Source organism: Sprattus sprattus, assembly GCF_963457725.1.
Source record: "Sprattus sprattus genome assembly, chromosome: 9".
Lineage (NCBI taxonomy): Eukaryota > Metazoa > Chordata > Actinopteri > Clupeiformes > Clupeidae > Sprattus > Sprattus sprattus.
The window spans coordinates 23,615,540-23,635,252 of NC_137928.1; the positions used below are offsets into that span (position 1 = coordinate 23,615,540).

Genomic DNA, 19,713 nt, shown 5'->3' on the forward strand with positions numbered 1-19,713 from the left:
TGAGCCTGTACTTGGTCAGGAGATGCCCCAGTTTCAGATCTCTGACAGAGGAGATCTCTGTCCATGTATACTCTCTTTTTAGGGTCAGATTTTATGTTCATTCTACTTTGACTGGTAGTTTGTGTTATTTCTTGAAAAAAAAAGGCAGTATTTATTGTTACACCAGGTTTTTATTGCTCTTGGCTTGACTGTTCTCTCCCTTGTACGTCGCTTTGGACAAAAGCGTCTGCTAAATGACTAAATGTAAATGTAAATGTTTGGCTTCTCCAATGTTCTAAATAGTCTTCTTTTGTTTGTCTGATTATTTTTATTGACACAGATTGATGGCTTGGGAGGAGCATTGGTCTGAGGGTGTTGTGTATCAGTTTTTGTCATTGAGTTAGTGAGCTTCAGTACCAGCTGAGTCTTCTGGGTTGGGTTCCTGGGTTTTTAATGCATCAGACTGTGTATTTTTGAGACTAGGCTTTAGATGCATCCAGAATTTTAGAGTTTGTTTTTGAATAGATAAAGCCCTTGGATAACAGCCTAAGTCTGCCCTGTTGTTGGGTATTTGTGTTTGGACTGTCAATATAGATCGAAAGAATTTGGCTTGAAGGCTTCTGTTGGATGCTTGTCCTCCATACTGAGCGGACCTCAGACCCCACGGCCATATGGTGCAACAGGCTGTATTATGCTGTCAGATCATGAGCACCAGATTGTGACTGGCATATTTATATAGTTAAGTTTGGGTAGCATAGAGAGCTTTTTAGGTTCTTTTATTTTCTTTGAGTGCATCCACGGCTGTGCTGAAACTTCCTGATGCAGTCCCGCGGTATACTGCGCTGTGTGCTCTAGGAAGGTGCTACCTAGACTGAAAAAGATGTTTGTTTTCCTGACATCTGGGCTTGTTTTGGAAAATCAAGATTCTAGTTTTTATAAGATAACCTGCCAGGGCCCAGGTCTGTAGTGCAGTACTTCTCCAGCAGGTCCAGTATAGAGCAGGACTTTGACCTCTGCTTCCTGAAGGCAAGTCCAGGGGCTGAAGACTGTTCCAACTGCACCTCATTAATTCAGATATTGAACAGTGTTGGACTCCGGCTGCGGTCCTGTCTCAGTTCACATCTCTGTGTAAAGAGCTCTGATTTATCTGTCCATTTTTACTGTGCATTTATTGTTCGTATACATTGATTTCATCACATCATATACTTTACCCTGTAGACCACTTTCTAAAAGTGTGTAATATAATACTGTGTGCCAAATAGGATCAAAAGCTTGTAAGAAAATCAACACAGCCAGCAAATAATGCTCCATTTTTGTGTCTTTGTTAATGTTTACTGATAAGGGTGTGTAGGGTAAATATGATCTGTGAATATGAAATATGAGTAAATATGATCTGTGGTACAGTGGTTTGAGGGGAAGACTATTTGATTTTTACTTTTGGCATTCTGTTTGTTAAGGAAGGTCTGAATTCTGTCAATTAAAATGCTACTAAATGCCTCCCCAGATTACTGCTCTCACAGATAATTATTGGTGTCCAATTTGTTGTTGAATTTGTTTTCACTTTAGGAATTGGGCTAATAACTCCATAATTCCAGATATCAGGAAAACAGTTTCAGAAGTTTATGAGTTTAAGAAGAATTAAATTGTTGTGCCAATTCTGTGCTAAGTGGATTTTGGTTGTTTTATAAATACAGATTTAAAATTGTGTAGCTTTTCTTCAAACTGGATCTGTAAAAGTTTTGAAAATGCGCAATCCAAAAATTCCCCTTTTGAATGAGTTCTTTTTTTTTTGTTATTATTGTAGCTATTTAGAGTTTTACAGTATTGCAGTCTTCAGTATTTTGTGTTGTGGATGGAGGTGTGTTTGATTTGACAATTGCCTTTGTTTTCTCCTGATATTTTTCATTTGGTGTCAATCCATTTCCCATATCTTTGTATGTTGTCTGTCTTTCTTGCCAGCGATTTTTGCGGAAATCAGTTTCAGCTCATAAACGGCCATGTTGATGATATTTTTTTGTCATTAAAATTAAGGGCTTTTTTTAAAGGTATTTGATAAGTTCATTCAGGTGAGTTTAGGGCTTGTGTACATTTTTCTCTAATAAATGTACACCTCAACTGTAAAAGATGGTCTTTAGTGCGTTTCTACATCATGATCCCGATTGCACTTATTGACAAAAATGGACACTTATTGAAACTACATTTTCTGAATATATATAAGAAGATAATCACACTGAGAGAATCAAGACACCCTAAATAAATGAGTGATTTCATGCCCCCCCCCCCTTCTTTTTTGTATGTCTCTTTCCCTGTCAGTATCACTATAGACGACGTGGTGTATGTAATAGACGGTGGCAAGATTAAGGAGACGCACTTTGACACCCAGAACAACATCAGCACCATGACGCCGGAGTGGGTGAGCCTGGCGAATGCCAAGCAGAGGAAAGGTCGTGCTGGCAGGTACCATGACTCTCCCCCTTCCCTCCCTACGTCCCCCCCCCCACCCCTTCTGTATGATCCCACTGTTGCTCTGCCCTCTCTCCATCCTCCATTGTCTCAACTGTGTAGATAGGAAGACAGAAAATAAAAAATAGAGGTAAAATGTTCCTATCATCTTTGGAGCCGTCACCATTCGCTAACATGACAGCTCTTCTCCATACGCTGTCATTGTGATGCAGGACAAAACCTTTTTATGGTGCTCTTTTCCTTTCCTCTGTCTCGCGCTTTTCTTCTCTTCTCTTCTGTTCTTCTCTTGTCCTATGAGTGGGTGCATGCTCTTAAAGGCCCTGTCACTGTGACTTCCATCTGTGCTCCAGTCAGTGTTTCTGTAGCTTTAGTGCTTCTCTCTGTCTGTGTGCCTACGCTGGGAATTGTTTGATAGACATGTGAAATGAGTGCTCCTGTTCCTGTCACACGTTTAAAGCTTTTATGCGCCGGTGATGTTAAATAAGAAGAGTTGTGTGTGTGTGTGTGTGTGTGTACGTCTGTGTGTATGTGTGTGTTCACTGGAATGTGTGTGACAGGGTAAATTGCACTTCAGTTTGTTGCATAGGTGTTGAAGCCTGATGGGGTTAGATGGATTAGGGTGACTCACACAGATACAGTCTTAAGCATTGAAATTGGAACAAGCTTCTCTTTTCTCTCTCTCTCGCTACCCCCCCCCCCCCCCCTCTATCTCTCTCAGCATGTCTCTTTCTCTGTTTATTTCTTTCTTTCGACATTTCATTTTTTCCCCTTTTCTACTCTGTCTATGTACTCTTTTGTTTGCCGGCAGTGCTGCTAATGACCAGACCTGCCAAAGAACTGCCTGCAAAGTCACACTTTTCCCCGTAGCTCCTCTCACCGATTCGCTCTGTCTCCACAGCAACGTGATGTGCTTGCATTATTCATGAGCTCGCTCAGACCCGCACCTGGAAGCTTCGCTGGCCCTCTCTCCATTTCTCTTCTATCAGATCCATTTCAAATCCCTCAGCTTGCTTTATTGCTCTGTCTTGCATTTCCATCTCCTACCATCTCTCTCACTTGATGGGATTGTGTGTGTGTATGTGCGCGTGTGTGTGCGTGTGTATGGTGTAGTTGTGATGCTCTTTTCCCTACAACATCACATTGGCTGTCCTTAGCCTCTTTCAGGCGAAGGTGTATAACGGCATGAAGTAGAGATCTTTAGTAACTTGCTGTACACATGCCATTATGTTTTGTTGTAAGTTTTGGCCTGGAATATATCATAAAATCATAATATTAGCTCCACGTGAATGTAAATATATAAATCAGGTGTGTGTCTGTCTGTGTGTTTGCAGGGTGTCTCCAGGAAAGTGCTACCACCTGTACAATGGCCTGCGGGCGAGCCTGCTGGACAGCTACCAGTTGCCCGAGATCCAGCGCACCCCACTGGAGGAACTGTGTCTCCAGATTAAGGTGTGGAACAGAGAGACAGCATCAGAACTCCTTCTGTCTCTTGCTTACAGCTCTAGAGGGACAGAGAGAGAGTGTGTGTGTGTGTGTGTGTGTGTGTGTGTGTGTGTGTGTGTGTGTGTGTCTGTGTGTGTGTGTGTGTGTCTGTGTGTGTGTGTGTGTGTGAGAGAGGGATGGGGCTCTAAACTCTGTTTTTCACTCTCTTAGGTTGTCTGACATGCCTTGATATTGTTGTATATTTCACCTAACTAAAAACATTGAGGCAAAAGTGGCATGTATGATTTTATTCTAGAAGACCTCAGCAATAATAAGATGAGAGTGAAAGGATATCTCTCCAAATAGTTGCCATCACAACCCTAATGGGCACTCTGTGTTGCAGTCTCCCTCTTTCTCTCTCTCCCGCTCTCTCTCTTTCTGTATCTGTCTCTTGCGTGCGTACACACACACACCTACACACACACACACACACACACACATACACATACACAATCACACACACACACACACAAACACACACACCTTTCAAACACTCATGCTCTCTGTTCTGGGCTCTAATGGGGCCAGAGAGAACAGCATTAATGACCTAATGGATTAGCGTGTGTATTAATCACTGCCATTGCGGATGTGTTTGTTTGGAACGCTCTAAGCACACCTTTTAGGGGTGTCACTTACTCACATCTGAGCTCGCACCTAGTTAATCCTGAGAGTCCTGCCCACGAGTGCAAACACACACATAAACACACACACACACACACAAAAACACACAAAAACACACATAAAAACAGACACTCGCACACACACACATAAAAACAGACACTCGCACATACGCACACACAAAGGATGTTATAAAGAAATGCTATTAACTGCTGAAACGTCACTAAGCTATTTTCATGCAAAGCAAAGCTCAGTGCCAGAGGTCTGTGCTTGCTGTGGTAGAGCCAGACATAGTCTGCTGTGAATCACAATTACACATATTCTTTACCAGACGGGTCCGCTTCTTAAAATCACACACAGAAAGCCAACTCCTGCTGTGAATCAGAAAAACGCATGTTTGCTCTCTCTTCATCTCTCTCTCTCCTTCTCTCTCCTTCTCTCTCTCGGTCTCTATCTCTCTGTCTTTCTCTCTCTCTCTCTCTCTCTCTCTCTCTCTCTCTCTCTCTCTCTGTTGTGTTTTTGTATGCGTGTCTGTCTATCTTTGTGTGTGAGTAACTGCCCAGATGAAACGTGATCCTTGCTTTTTCACCCCCGGCTGGTTCTGAAGTGCCAGTTCATTCCAGATTACAGAAGTCACTAACATACCTTTGCACATGACAATGCAATATATTTGAAGTCTCCCGCTAGCGTCACCATAACTAATGGCTAGTAGGCCACATGAGCTCAGATAACCGTGGAGTTTGGGTAGTGTGCTCATAGTGAATGGACCGGAGCAGTAAACACTAAGTACAATGTTCTAAAGTGCAACTGTTATAATACACTTTGTGTGTGTGTGTGTGTTTACTGTTCTTCCACAGATTCTCAAGCTGGGCTCCATAGCCTCTTTCTTGCTTAATGCTTTGGACCCCCCTTCTGAGAAGACCATCCAACTGGCCATAACACACCTCATTGACCTGGTGAGGGGAGCCTATCTGTCGTTGGAGATAAGTGTGTGTGTGTGTTTGCGTGGTTGTGGAGATATGCGTGGTAATGTGTGTTTGTGGCCGGGAGATATGTATGGTTGTGTTCAAGGAATAGTTAAAAACAAACAAACAGAAATAACAAAAAGTCTTAAGCAAAAGTTACACTGACATGCCCCCCTCCCCCCCCCCCCTCTCTCTCTCTCTGTCTCTTTCTCTTTCTATCTCTCTCTCCCACTTTCTCTCCCCTCCTCCCCCCTGCTCACTCCTTCCTGGTCAGAACGCTCTGGACAGAGATGAGGAGCTGACTCCTCTGGGCTTCCATCTGGCTCGTATGCCGGTGGAGCCTCACATTGGCAAGATGATTCTGTTTGGAGCTCTGCTCGGCTGCCTGGACCCAGTGCTCACCATCGCCGCCAGTCTCAGCTTCAAGGATCCCTTCTTCATTCCTCTGGTGCTAACACACACACACACACACACACACATATACACACACACCCACACACACACAAACACACACATATATACATACACACACACGCACAATCATTTAAAAATTACATTTGCAGATTCTTGTCTGACCATGTATATACAAAATACAAAAGTATACAAGAGTCGGTGATGTGAAGATCCTAATTTGTATTCTCCCCATCAGGGAAAGGAGAAGCTGGCAGACAACAGGAGGAAAATCCTTTCCAAGAACACCAAGAGTGACCATCTCACTATTGTGAATGCATTCTGGGTATGAAATGTACCCACTTCACACCGACAGACACACCGACAGACAGACAGACAGACAGACAGACAGACAGACAGACACACAGACAGACAGACACACAGACAGACAGACACACAGACAGACAGACACACAGACAGACACACAGACAGACAGACACACACACAGACAGACACACACACAGACAGACACACAGACAGACAGAAACATAGACAGAGACACAGACACACAGACACACAGACACACAGACACACAGACAGACAGACAGACAGACAGACAGACACACAGACAGACAGACAGACTGTCTGTCTGTCTGTCTGTCTGTCTGTCTGTCTGTCTGTGTGTCTGTGTGTCTGTCTGTCTGTGTGTCTGTGTGTCTGTGTGTCTGTGTGTCTGTGTGTCTGTGTGTCTGTGTGTCTGTCTGTCTGTCTGTCTGTCTGTGTGTCTGTCTGTCTGTCTGTCTGTCTGACAGACAGACAGACAGACACACAGACAGACAGACAGACACACAGACAGACAGACAGACAGACACACAGACAGACAGACAGACACACACACACACAGACAGACAGACACACAGACAGACAGACACACAGACAGACAGACACACAGACAGACAGACACACAGACAGACAGACACACAGACAGACAGACACACAGACAGACACACAGACAGACACACAGACAGACACACAGACAGACACACAGACACACAGACACACAGACACACAGACAGACACACAGGGCTCATAAGGGCTCTCTATGAACCCAGAATGTGCTGCATGCAAATGCAATCAATGGCTCCTATTGTGCAGCTGCCAGAGATGAGGGCCATTCATTGTTTTTCTTGGCTGAAGATTGAAATATGATAATGGTGCCATGCCGATTTAGCTTTGGCGACTTTTGTGGATTGGGTTTAATTCTGAGCAATGAGAGGATTTCTATGCAGGATAAACTGAATATGCTAGAAGGGTGAATGATGGATGAAGTATGATTATTTTAATAATAGTGTGGTGGTCAAATTGACTGTTCCAAGCCAATTATTTACTTGCTCATTACTTAGTACAAAGGGCAGACTTGAAAATTCTAACCTGTCATAACAGTATCACACAAGTATAAGATACACACACAAATATGGTAATCTGTAGGGTAGCATATGCTGTTTGATCAAATCAAATGTTGATCAAATATAATATATAATATTAATAGTTTTAATATATAATTGAGTTCCACTACCACGGGTAGTTCAGGTGGCTCTGGCCACATTTATACCGTGTTGAGTAAGGGCACTGTTTTTAAACCAGCGCACATACTGGATGAGGCAAGAGTGAAATTAAAGTGTGAATTATTAAAAGGCGAATCCACTGGTACTGTGTGCTTTATGCTCTAGCCTGTTATGATTCAGTATGGCCTTTAGGCTGCAACACAGTCTGTGGGTGTTTAGGACTAATGATCTGCAGTTTTTCTTTACCAAACTAGGAAGGTGAGTTCTATCATAATGATGATTGAATGAATTTATGGTATTTTAAGTATTAGTGTTTATGAGGTAATATTATTAGAGTGTTCCCACAGACACACCACCCTGTTCATTAAGGGCTCAGATACACATACGCGTCTTTTTTCAGGCAGAAACGCTTCAGTAACACCTTGGCAAAGTGCGGCGGCCAAAACAGAAGTGGTGCGCTTCCCTGCCTTGCGCTGGAAAGTTGAGAATAGTTCAACTTTTAAGCGCACCTAAAAAACGCTTCAAAGACGCAACGCGTGGTGGAGAAGGGGCGCACGCTTTAAACGCGCCGTACCATAGGAATCAATGCATTTGCTCGCGTCCCGTTTTTACAAAAACGTGTATGTGTATCTGAGCCCTATGGCAGTGTTCCTTCATGAGAACCCTGTAGCTTAAAAGGGTGCTGTACACTTCAGTGTGTTTTCTGAGCTGTTAACTAAATGATATGACCGTGCTGTGATGAACCACATCAATGCTGGTGTTAAAATGACCCAAATGAGCATTTTTTTTAGAGCATTTCATGATTTCATGGTTTAAAAATGGCTCCGACGCCATCTGCTCCTGTATAAAATCATTCAAGGCTCATGCTGATGTATAGGCGAACGGTTGTTACATATCTATGTCATGAAATGGGCAGCCCACCCCTCCCCCTGCCGCTGCCAATGAATGTGTCCATTTGCTGATCGAGACTCATTCACAGGAGACCGATTTGCCCCATGGCCACTTTTAAGCTTTTTGAAATGATGCAGTGGCTCATAGTTTGGGGTGAAGTTCCACTTTAAGAGGTCCTGAGTCCAGCTTAAACATTTAAATCAGTTTGAGAACACATGACCTATCTTTGGTTCCTGTTGTTCTAGGGCTGGGAGGATGCTAAGCGCCGAGGCTACAGATATGAGAAAGACTACTGCTGGGACAACTTCCTCTCGGCCAATACACTCCAGGTGAGTCTCCACCATTACACTCCAGGTGAGTCTTCAGTGCAAGGAGCCCTCAGGAAGAGCAAGGTAGGAGTGTAAAGTAGAGAGAGAGAGAGAGAGAGAGAGAGAGAGAGAGAAAGAGATATACAGCCGCGGAAAAAATGAAGAGACCACTTCAAAATGATCAGTTTCTCTGGTTTTACTATTTATTGGTATGTGTTAAAGTAAAATGTACATTTTTGTTTTATTCTATAACCTACTGGCAACATTCCTACCAAATTTCAAATAAAAATATTGTCATTTAGATAATTTATTTGCAGAAAAATGACAATTGGTCAAAATAGCAAAAAAGATGCAGTGTCTTCAGATCTCGAATAATGCAAAGAAAACAAGCTCATATTCATTTTTAAACTACACAATACTAATGCTTTAACTTAGGAAGAGTTCAGAAATCAATATTTGGTGGAATAACCTTGATTTAAAATCACAACTTTCATGTGTCTTGGCATGCTCTCCACCAGTCTTTCACATTGCCGTTGGGTGACTTTATGCTACTCCTGGCGCAAGAATTCAAGCAGCTCGGCTTCTTTTCATGGCTTGTGACCATCCATCTTCCTCTTGATCACATTTCAGAGGTTTTTTTATGGGATTCAGGTCTCGAAATTGGGCTGGCCATGACAGGGCCCTGATCTGGTGATACTCCATCCACACCTTTACTGGCCTGGCTGTGTGGCATGGAGCATTGCCCTGCTGGAAAAAACACTTCTCAGAGTTGGGGAACATTGTCAGAGCAAAGGAAGCAAGTTTTTCTTCCGGGACAACGTTGTACTTTGCCTGGCTGAGCTTTGTAAAAGACCATAAGGATTGAGCCAAAGCGGACTGGAGGGTCTCCTAGTTCGTCTTTTCTGATGAGTCGAGTTGAATAATGACTGAATACATAAGCATCAAAAATATTGTTCAAGTCCAACAGACCAGTGCAATTTTTGCCATTAAGTGTAGCAATACCATATTTAGAAATGTAGTACATTTCAGAAATTCAGGTAGTCTATAGATAGGTAGACCTTCTGTAAACTATAAATATGGGTTTTTAATGTAAAACAGTATACTTTCAAGTACATTCAGAACATTGGAAACCCTGACTGTTAGAAAACATCTTTGGTGGAGTGTGGGTTGTGTGTGGGTTGTACCCGGAGTCAGGCTTAACGTCCACGCTAGCTGCTATATGTTTTGCATTTAGGTGATACTCGATGTGCGGTGGTATGCAAATTCCTTGTTGCATAGCTTGCACTGAACCATGTTCTTAACGACGCCTCCATCCGTTCGTTTTTTGTAACAAAATGTCCCATCCACTGACTGGGCCAACCAATGCCGTCTCATCAGCTTATTTGTTCATGTTCACTGTGCCACTGTGGTTTGTTGTTCAACTTGTTTGAACCAAATTTATGCGCGTTAGTTGGTGCGCCAGTATAATCGGTCCGTCTGAAACTCCTCCAGTGAGAAACGTTTCGCGGTGCAAAAATAGATGCGATTAAAATGCGTAAATTTTTTTAACGCGTTAATTTTTGTGTAATTAATGAATCTTAATTAACACGTTAAAGTCCCGGCCCTAATATATATATATATATATATATTAGTGCTGTCAGTTTAACGCGTTATTAACGGCGTTAACGCGAACCCATTTTAATGCCGTTCATTTTTTTATCGCGCGATTAACGCTTGTAAAAAAAAAAAAAAAAAAACGTTTTGCCCTCCCAAACTGTGTAGTAGGCTAACGTCACGTTTGAGTGAATGGTGAGCGCGATACGGCGAAATAGATGATAAAAAGCTTCTGAATAGAAAAGTTAACCTTTAAAAGTTGTGTTGTGCAAAAGAAGCGAGCTTCACTGTTGTCTGAAAATGTCAACAGGCAGCTGGTTGAAAGCACAGAAGTAGTTGGCTTACCTTTTAATGGTAACCTAACTGTTACGGTTTATTGTTTTTGAAATAAGAGGCCTGACTTCTATGTTCACAGCAAATTTGACAAAAAACTAATATTAAGCCATGGTTTAACTGCACTATAGGCTGAGTCCTTGTTTATCTTAAATGTGCACTTTATAATTTTATTTTGTACCGTTGTTTGGCAATGTTGTTTTTCAGTCAAATAAAACATTGCTTAAAGCAAGCCAATCCACTTTTCCATGTTGATAAGAGCATTCATTTTGATTCATTTCATCGCGATTCATTTTGAGTTAACTATGACAAAAATGCGATTAATCGCGATTAAATATTTTAATCGTTTGACAGCACTAATATATTGTAATATCCTGTGATATTGTGTTCTGTGCCTGTTAGGTTTCCTGAAATGTTGTGTGCCTTTTAGGGAGATTTAGGGGGTGGAGTTAAGTGTGTGCGCGTGAGTGTGTGCGTGTGCAGGTGTGTGAGTGAAGATGATAGTTAGTAAGTTGGTGCTGTCTATTTCGAGTTAAAGCGTGAGTTGTGGCTGAAACAGCAACTCGGTTGTTATATGCTTGTTGGAACAATAAAGCACGGGAAGTTTCCCACAAGTTTGACCAAGACTGTCTGGAGTATTACATTGGTGTCAGAAGATAGAGATTGGACCTCGCTTTGTTTGGCTGTTCCTGGCTACCACTCAGAGGGCATTATGGATGGCTTCATGGGTGCCCGTTCCAAGGTGAAAAGTGAGTGTGAGGATTTGCCGGAGCTCCATGGCCTGTCGACCTGGGCTGACGAAAACTTTGGAACTTTGCGGCACGATGCCACTGATTCGCGCCACTGGCAGTACGGGAGGGCTTCGGATGAGCTACGTCACGACCGCAAGGTTGCTTCGGATGTACACAAAGATGGCGGCGCCCTGCACTTCGCTCCAGCAAGCCCGAAGACGCCGAAATTCTCTGGTAAGGGAAGCTGGGAAGCATACCGAGCTCAGTTTGAACTTTTAGCTTCTGCTGCATACTGGTCAGATGCAACAAAGGCCCTTCAGCTCGCCCTTTCGCTGACGGAGGATGCTTCAGCCTGTTTGCTACTTTTAAGCCCGGAGGAGAGAGGTGACTATACAACTCTAGTTGGAGCGTTGCAGAGGCGTTTTGGCGAATCTAACCTGAAAGACTCTCTACGTTGTGAGTTCAAACATCGCGTTAGGAGGCCGGGTGAGTCTCTCCGCGTCCTGGCTTATGAGATTGAGAGCCTCAGCAGGCGCGCGTACACTGATATGCCAGCTGCCATCCAGGGTGAGCTAGCCCGCGACCAGTTTATCCAAGCCCTTACACCGGACAAACTACGCTTGCATGTACAATTCGCCCACCCAGCCAACCTGGGTATAGCGCTTGATCTTGCCATAGAGAGGGAGACTGCAGTTTGTGCTACAAAGCAATCAACACCTCCTGCTGTCACAGTCGCTGCTGCGTCGGAAGTGCTAGACCAGAGGCCGGCGTGGGTGGACGAGCTGGTGCGTGCTGTGCGGACTTCGGCTGCCCGTCCTGAGGATGACACCAAGCGCCGCCCTGTTGTCTGCTGGGGGTGTGGCCAGCACGGGCACCTGCTCCGCCGCTGTCCTGCAGAGAGGGGCCAGCAGGGAAACGGCAATGGGTCCGGGTAGCCCCGACACTACGGACCCCTTCAGCCACTCACCGGGGACTGCAGTTTTCGCATGAAGGGGAAGAGTGCATGGACAGACTTATACAGACTGACCCTGTTGTAACAGTGGGCTGGACAGAGGTGGGTAACTTGTGCCATGTTCCGGTGCTGGTAGGAAATGTGTCATGCTCAGCCCTGGTGGATACAGGGTCCACTGCCACATTAGTTAGACCAGACGTTGTTCCAAAAGGGACCGTCTTAGAACAGACCTCTGTAAAATTACAAACAGTTACAGGAGAGACAGCCTCCATGAGAGGTAGGGGAACTTTTGTTTTCACATTGGGGAATTTAGCAGTGACTTTTACGGCATGGGTGGCAGAGGTGCGTGACCCATGCATACTTGGCCTCGATTTTCTAAGATTCATGGGGTGTGCAGTAAACCTGGGCTCTGGGGTGCTAGTTCTACCCGGTGGACAATGTGTTCAGCTGACATCCCCCTCTCAACAGGTAACACAAATTGTGCCTACCTACAGCTTAACAGCGCATTCTGAAGCAACTGGTCCCCAGGTGCAAATGATGCAGTCTAGCCCACCCGTGTCTCCCAGGGGCCATGCAGTCTTGCCTCCGTCTGAACAGACAAGGGACCTAGGGGATCGAACAGAGGCAATCAGAGACATTTGGAGAAAAAACTGTGCTGGTCTAGATGACCAACAGCAAATTAATCTGTGGCAACTGCTGTGGGAATTCAAAGACACTTTCGCTCTCAGCGATGATGAGGTGGGTCTCACACATCTAGTACAGCACCACATTGACACTGGCGAGGCACGGCCCATCAAAGTGCGCCCCCGCCGTCTACCCATGGTGCAACAGGAGGCTGCTGAACAGGAGGTCCATGCCATGCTCAAGTCAGGCATCATCGAACCCTCTGATAGTCCATGGTCGTCAGCCATAGTCATGGTCCCCAAGAAAAAGACTTCAAGATGGAGATTTTGTGTGGACTATAGACCGCTGAATAAGGTGACGAGAAAGGACTGCTACCCCATCCCGCGGGTGGATGAGACACTGGACCTGGTGTCTGGGTCATCGTGGTTCTCATCTCTTGACCTGCGGAGTGGGTACTGGCAGGTCCCCCTCACTCCTGAGTCGAGACCTAAGACAGCGTTCAGCACTAGCAGGGGGCACTGGCAGTTTAAGGTTCTTAGCTTTGGACTATGCAATGCCCCAGGGACATTTGAGAGACTTATGGACAATGTGCTAGCTGGTGTGCCCCGCCAAGAGTGCCTAGTGTACTTAGATGATGTCCTGGCTCATGGGAAGTCCTTTGAGGCTGCGTTAGGTTCCCTGAGGCAGGTGCTGGAGAGAATAGCTGGGGCAGGCCTTAAATTACATCCTGATAAGTGCCATTTCATGAGAAGGGAAGTGGAGTTTCTAGGCCATAGAGTGAGCGGGGAGGGCATTAGCACACTTGAGGAGAAAGGCTGTGCTATTAGAGACTGGCCAACCCCTAATAACCAGAGACAGCTCAAAAGTTTCTTAGGATTAGCCTCTTACTATCGCAGGTTTGTTAGGGGGTTTTCTTGCATTGGTGCACCGCTTTTCCGCCTGCTTCAGAAAAATCAGCCGTTCACATGGTCCACAGACTGCCAGGAGGCATTTAACACTCTTCAACAGGCCCTCACACATGCACCAGTCCTCACCCCCCCAGACCCAGCCTTACCTTTCCTGTTGGATACAGACGCCAGCAACATTGGCATGGGCGCAGTACTGTCACAAACAGGGCCTGAAGGGGAACGAGTGGTGGCGTACTTCAGCCGCATCTTCAGTAAGAGTGAGCGGCGTTACTGCGTGACAAGGCGTGAGCTGCTAGCCATTGTGACGGCTGCTCGGCACTTCAAGTACTACTTGTGTGGTGTGCCTTTCACCGTCAGGACGGATCACGCTGCGCTCCAGTGGCTGATGTCCTTTCGTGAGCCAGAGGGCCAGGTAGCGCGCTGGCTTGAAGAGCTGCAGTCTTTCCAGTTCACGATAGTGCACAGACCTGGGGCTCAGCATGGCAATGCGGATGCCTTGTCCAGGCGCCCATGTGCTGTGGATGGGTGTAGCTACTGCGACAGAAAGGATGCCAGAGAGAGAGAGCTACGGGGCGAGGAGACTGCTGCTGAACCAACATGCTGTGCATTGCAGGTGGTGGATGCTGCTGAGTGGGCTGCCCGTCAGGAGGAGGATGGAGACCTGAGGCCAGTGCGTCAGTGGGTCCTCAACGGGCACAGACCACCCTGGGAAGCTGTGTCAGGACTGTCAGTGGCCACGAAAAGTCTGTGGAGTAAATTCAATGTGCTGCGCCTGTCTGATGGGGTACTGCAACGTGCATGGAAGAAGCCAGCCACAGGCGAAGAGAGGTGGCAAGTTGTGGTGCCAAAAGACCTCAGAGAAGCCGTGCTGGGGTCCTGCCATGGGGGTGCCGGCTCTGGTCACTTCGGGAGCACTAAAACTCTCCATCGGCTACGCCAGGGGTTCTATTGGGGTCAGCACCGCCGGGATGTTGAAGATTTTTGTCGGCGCTGTGATGCGTGTGCGGCACACAAAGGACCCCTGGACCGATCCCATGCCCCCCTGCAACAACAAACATCAGGGGCACCGATGGAGAGGGTAGGAGTGGACATAATGGGCCCATTTCCCGTAACAGACAGAGGAAACAAATATGTGCTGTGTGCGATGGACTACTTTACGAAATGGCCGGAGGCCTATGCTCTACCTGACCAAGAAGCTGAAACGGTGGCAGAGGCATTGATAGAGGGCATGTTCAGCCGGTTTGGAGCAGCAGAGGTCATCCACAGCGACCAGGGTCGTAATTTTGAATCCAAGCTTTTTGCTGCCTTGTGTGAGCGTTTAGGCATGCAGAAAACACGCACAACACCTTTACATCCACAAAGTGATGGCCTAGTGGAGCGGTTTAATTTAACTATGCAGCAGCAGCTAGCCATTCTCACAGCAGCCCACCAGCGTGACTGGGACAGACACATCCCTTTTGTTTTGATGGCATACCGTTCTGCTGTCCAAAGCTCCACCAACTGCACCCCTGCTCTACTAATGTTAGCCAGAGAGATTCGGACACCTGCAGAGCTGGCATTTGGTAGGCCACCGGACTCTGAACATCCACCAGGCCCGGAGTACGCTCGAAAGCTTCAGGATCGCCTAGAAAATGCCCATGCCTTTGCCAGGGACCAGCTGGAGAAGGCCGCCATGAGGCAGAAACGGAACTATGATGTTAGGAGTAAGGGCAGAGACTTCCAGGCCGGGGAGTTGGTCTGGGTTTATACTCCTAAGCGTAAGAAAGGGCGGTGCCCCAAGCTAGACTGCCACTGGGACGGGCCTTGTAGGGTCATCGAGCGGGTGGGTGAGGTGGTCTATAGGGTACAGGTTCCCCCTAGGGGTAGGAGAGTAGTTCTCCACCGGGACAGATTAGCGCCATACAGAGGGAACGCCGTCCCACTGTTTGAGCAGGGGCCTAGTTCACAGGCAAACCCCGGGCCCTCTGCAGATTCAAATTCCTTGGCCTCCCCTTCTCAGATGTCCCCCAGCCTTAATGTCCCTGACACCCCATCAGCAGTCCCCGCTCACCCCCCTGTAGCACTGCAAGGTGGGACGGGACCAGACACGCGCAGGCCACAGAGACAGCGGCGGAGACCGCCACGGTTGAATGACTTTTGTTTGACCCCTCGAGGGCGAGGGGCTTCATAAAGGGGGGGGCAGTGTAATATCCTGTGATATTGTGTTCTGTGCCTGTTAGGTTTCCTGAAATGTTGTGTGCCTTTTAGGGAGATTTAGGGGGTGGAGTTAAGTGTGTGCGCGTGAGTGTGTGCGTGTGCAGGTGTGTGAGTGAAGATGATAGTTAGTAAGTTGGTGCTGTCTATTTCGAGTTAAAGCGTGAGTTGTGGCTGAAACAGCAACTCGGTTGTTATATGCTTGTTGGAACAATAAAGCACGGGAAGTTTCCCACAAGTTTGACCAAGACTGTCTGGAGTATTACAATATATATAGATAGATAGATAGATAGATAGATAGATAGATAGATAGATAGATAGATAGATAGATAGATAGATAGATAGATAGATAGATAGATAGATAGATAGATAGATAGATAGATAGATAGATAGATAGATGGATAGATGGATAGATGGATGGATGGATAAAAACAAAGATATACACATACATATATCTATACATATATACAGGTGCATCTCCAAAAAAATTAATATCGTTGTAAAGTTTTCTGTAATTAATTCAGAAAGTGAAACCTTTAAATATTCTAGATTCATTACACATAAAGTGGCATGTTTCAAGCCTTTTTTTTGTTTTAATCTTAATGATTACGGCTACCAGCTCATGAAATCAGAAATCAAGTATCTCAAAATATGAAGAATTTACAATACAGAAATGTCGACCTGAGAAGCGCTCTAAATCAGCTAATTAACTAAAAACACAAAAAGGTATGTTAATTTATGCCCTGAATAAATTGTGACACTACTGAGGTCTTATGGAAGCCCAGGTGGCTTTGATAGCAGCCTTCGGCTCGTCTGTATTGTTGAGGCTTATGGATCTCATTTTCTTGACAATATCCCATAGATTCTCTATGGGGTTCAGGTCAGGCGAATCAAGAACAATAATACTATGGGCAGAAAACCAGTTACCAGTCATTCTGGCACTGTGGGCAGGTGCCAAGTCCTGCTGGAAAAGGAAATCAGCATCTCTATAAAGCTTGTCAGCAGACGGAAGCATGAAGTGCTCTAAAATCTACTGGTAGATGGCTGCATTGACTCTGGACTTGATAAAACACAGTGGACCAACACCAGCAGATGACATGGCACCCCAAATCATCACTAACAATGGAAATTTCACTCTGGACTTCAAGCAACTTGTATTCTGTGCCTTTCGCCTATTCCTCCAGACTCTGGGACCTTGATTTCCAAATGAAATGTGAAATGCAAAATTTCCACTGAGCAACTGATAGTTCTTTTTCTCCTTCACTAAGGTAAGAAGCTTCTGAAGTTGTCTCTGGTTTAGGAGTGACTTGAAACTCCTAACGCGAGTAATGCCCATTTCCTGAACACGTCTGTGCGTAGTGGCTCTTTACTGACTCCAGCATTAGTCCACTCCTTGTGAAGCTCCCCCAAGTTCTTGAATCGTCTTTGCCGCCTGACAATCCTCTCAAGGCTGTGGTCATCCCTGTTGCTTGTGCACCTTTTCACCACACTTCCTGTCCACTTTCCATGAATATGCTGTGATACAGCACTCTGCGAACAGCCAGCCCTTTCAGCAATGACTTTCTGTGGCTTACCCTCCTCATGGAGGGTGGCAATGGGTGTCTTCTGGACAACTGTCAAGTCAGCAATCTTCCCTATGATTGTGGTTGTGTGTTCTGAACCCAACTGAGACATTGGAGGTATTTTGAGTGAATTAGCTGATTAGACCTCTTCTCAGGTTGACATTTCTATATTTTAAATTATTTATTCTAATATTTTGAGTTACTGGACTTTTGATTTTCATGAGCTGTAAGCCTAATCATCCAGATTTTTTTTTTTAAAAGGTTGAACCTTTCCACAATATTCACATTTTTTGAGATGCACCTGTACATACATACATACATATATAACCACATAAGAAGAGGTAGGTAGATAGATAGATAGATAGATAGATAGATAGATAGATGGATACATACTGTATACCCCAGTCATACATATGCCACACACATACATAGTTACATATATACATGCATACAGACATGCATAGATACATATATACATGCATACAGACATATATATATACATGCATACAGACATGCATAGATAGATATATACATGCATTCATGCATTCATACATTCAACGGCTCTGGGTCCGCTCTCTCTCATGCAGATGCTTCACAACATGAAGAGCCAGTTTTCTGAGCACTTGCTGACTGCCGGCTTTGTCAGCTGCAAGGACCCCAAGGACCCGAGTGCCAACATCAACTCAGGTAATTTCATGGACTCTCCGCTCTGTCAGAGTTTGGGCTCTATCTGTTTGTCTTCTCCAAGCAATTTGGTCTTGGTCTGTGGCCCATTTAGTTGGATTAAGCTTTGCTTCACTGCATACTGTATTTCTATTCAGTTTGGCTGTCAGGTTGTCAGGCCCGAATGTCCCCTATGCTTGGCTTTAATTGCCTTTTGGAATACAACATGTGTATCTGTCTGACCTGCTCCATCAGCCAGGCTTTATTTTCATGCACTGGGGATATTGTCTTTAACCCCCACCTCCAGCTCTTTTGCTCCTCATTTTTGTTTCATTTTTTTCCTCTCTCTCCCCCTCTCTCTGTCTGCCCTCAGAGAATGAGAAACTCATCAAAGCAGTCATTGTAGCTGGTTTGTATCCGAAAGTGGCCAAGATCCGGCCTGGCCAGAACAAGAAGAGGCCCATGTAAGTAAACACGGTCACATGGAAGCCCTGTGCTGTGAGCATGAGCACCAGTCATAAGACAGAGGAATGATCAGGCCTCTGATGATCATGGCCTCAGAGCTTTCAGCTCACGCCCCCCCTCAGGTGACCTGCAGTATTTTATAAATGAAAATGGTAATTGTCAAAATTCAAAAGAATAGATTACACTCACAATAAATCGCAAAATTGATAAAAACAGGTCAATTTTCTGTCAGCGGCCCATGCAGGTACTAGTTGAATTTGACATGGTCACATTTCTGTCCTTCGGTTTGTAAGCTGGGCCTGTTTAAGTTGCCCTGCATTAATGTTGTCCTATTATTTCAATGTATTGAATGCTGTGTAGAGTGCATTGGAGGTGAATTAGTGAAAAGAACATTTTAACATAACAACATTTTGCAAAGAAGGACGATTAAAATTACTTCCAAGGAGTCCTCGAAGCCCTATTACTGCTGAACATAAAATACAATTTGTAAAAGGGGACAGAGTGTAATTCTTGCCAAAAGCCAAAATACTAGAATTTATCAGGCAAAATGATGTTCCCACAATATAAGATGTTTGATGAATTCTCTGCTTAAATGTTAAATGGAAAAATAATACTGGGGGCAAAGACTGCTATTTCCTCCCGGTGAGAGCCCTGCCTAGATGACAGTGATGTGTGGAGAATAACAAAACTAATGTGTTTAAATGGAAGGCGTCATGAGAGAGCTGCTCTTTTAAAGAGTGCGGGGACAGCGTCTCTGCTGCCTGTGCAAGTGGATTTCTTTCTTCCTCCTTTTACGTCACTAATCAAATCTTTCCCACCCAATGTCTATTATTAGCGGCTAGCCTCTGTCTTGACACGCCTCAAAAGTGATGGTGTGGCAAACACTCCTCCTGTGACATCACCGTAAAGTCATTACCAAGAGCCCGGTAAAGATCACCGATGGTCTTATTCTGCCAGTCACCCATATTGATTTCCTGCTCAGAGAGGTGACGCAGGATGGGATTCGCAGAGCAGAAACAACACCTCTC

At 45.2% G+C, this 19,713-nt stretch overlaps 1 protein-coding gene across 1 annotated transcript in view; it reads left to right on the forward strand.

The window, feature by feature from the left end:
• Nucleotides 1-19,713, forward strand: part of dhx36 (DEAH (Asp-Glu-Ala-His) box polypeptide 36) — a 40,750-nt gene that overhangs the window by 17,096 nt on the left and 3,941 nt on the right. The window contains exons 15-22 of the mRNA XM_080844353.1: nucleotides 2,293-2,436; nucleotides 3,774-3,891; nucleotides 5,400-5,498; nucleotides 5,782-5,955; nucleotides 6,157-6,243; nucleotides 8,599-8,682; nucleotides 18,145-18,244; nucleotides 18,594-18,684. Of these exons, the coding sequence (XP_080700479.1) occupies nucleotides 2,293-2,436; nucleotides 3,774-3,891; nucleotides 5,400-5,498; nucleotides 5,782-5,955; nucleotides 6,157-6,243; nucleotides 8,599-8,682; nucleotides 18,145-18,244; nucleotides 18,594-18,684 (897 nt within the window). The remainder of the gene's footprint in view (nucleotides 1-2,292; nucleotides 2,437-3,773; nucleotides 3,892-5,399; nucleotides 5,499-5,781; nucleotides 5,956-6,156; nucleotides 6,244-8,598; nucleotides 8,683-18,144; nucleotides 18,245-18,593; nucleotides 18,685-19,713) is intronic.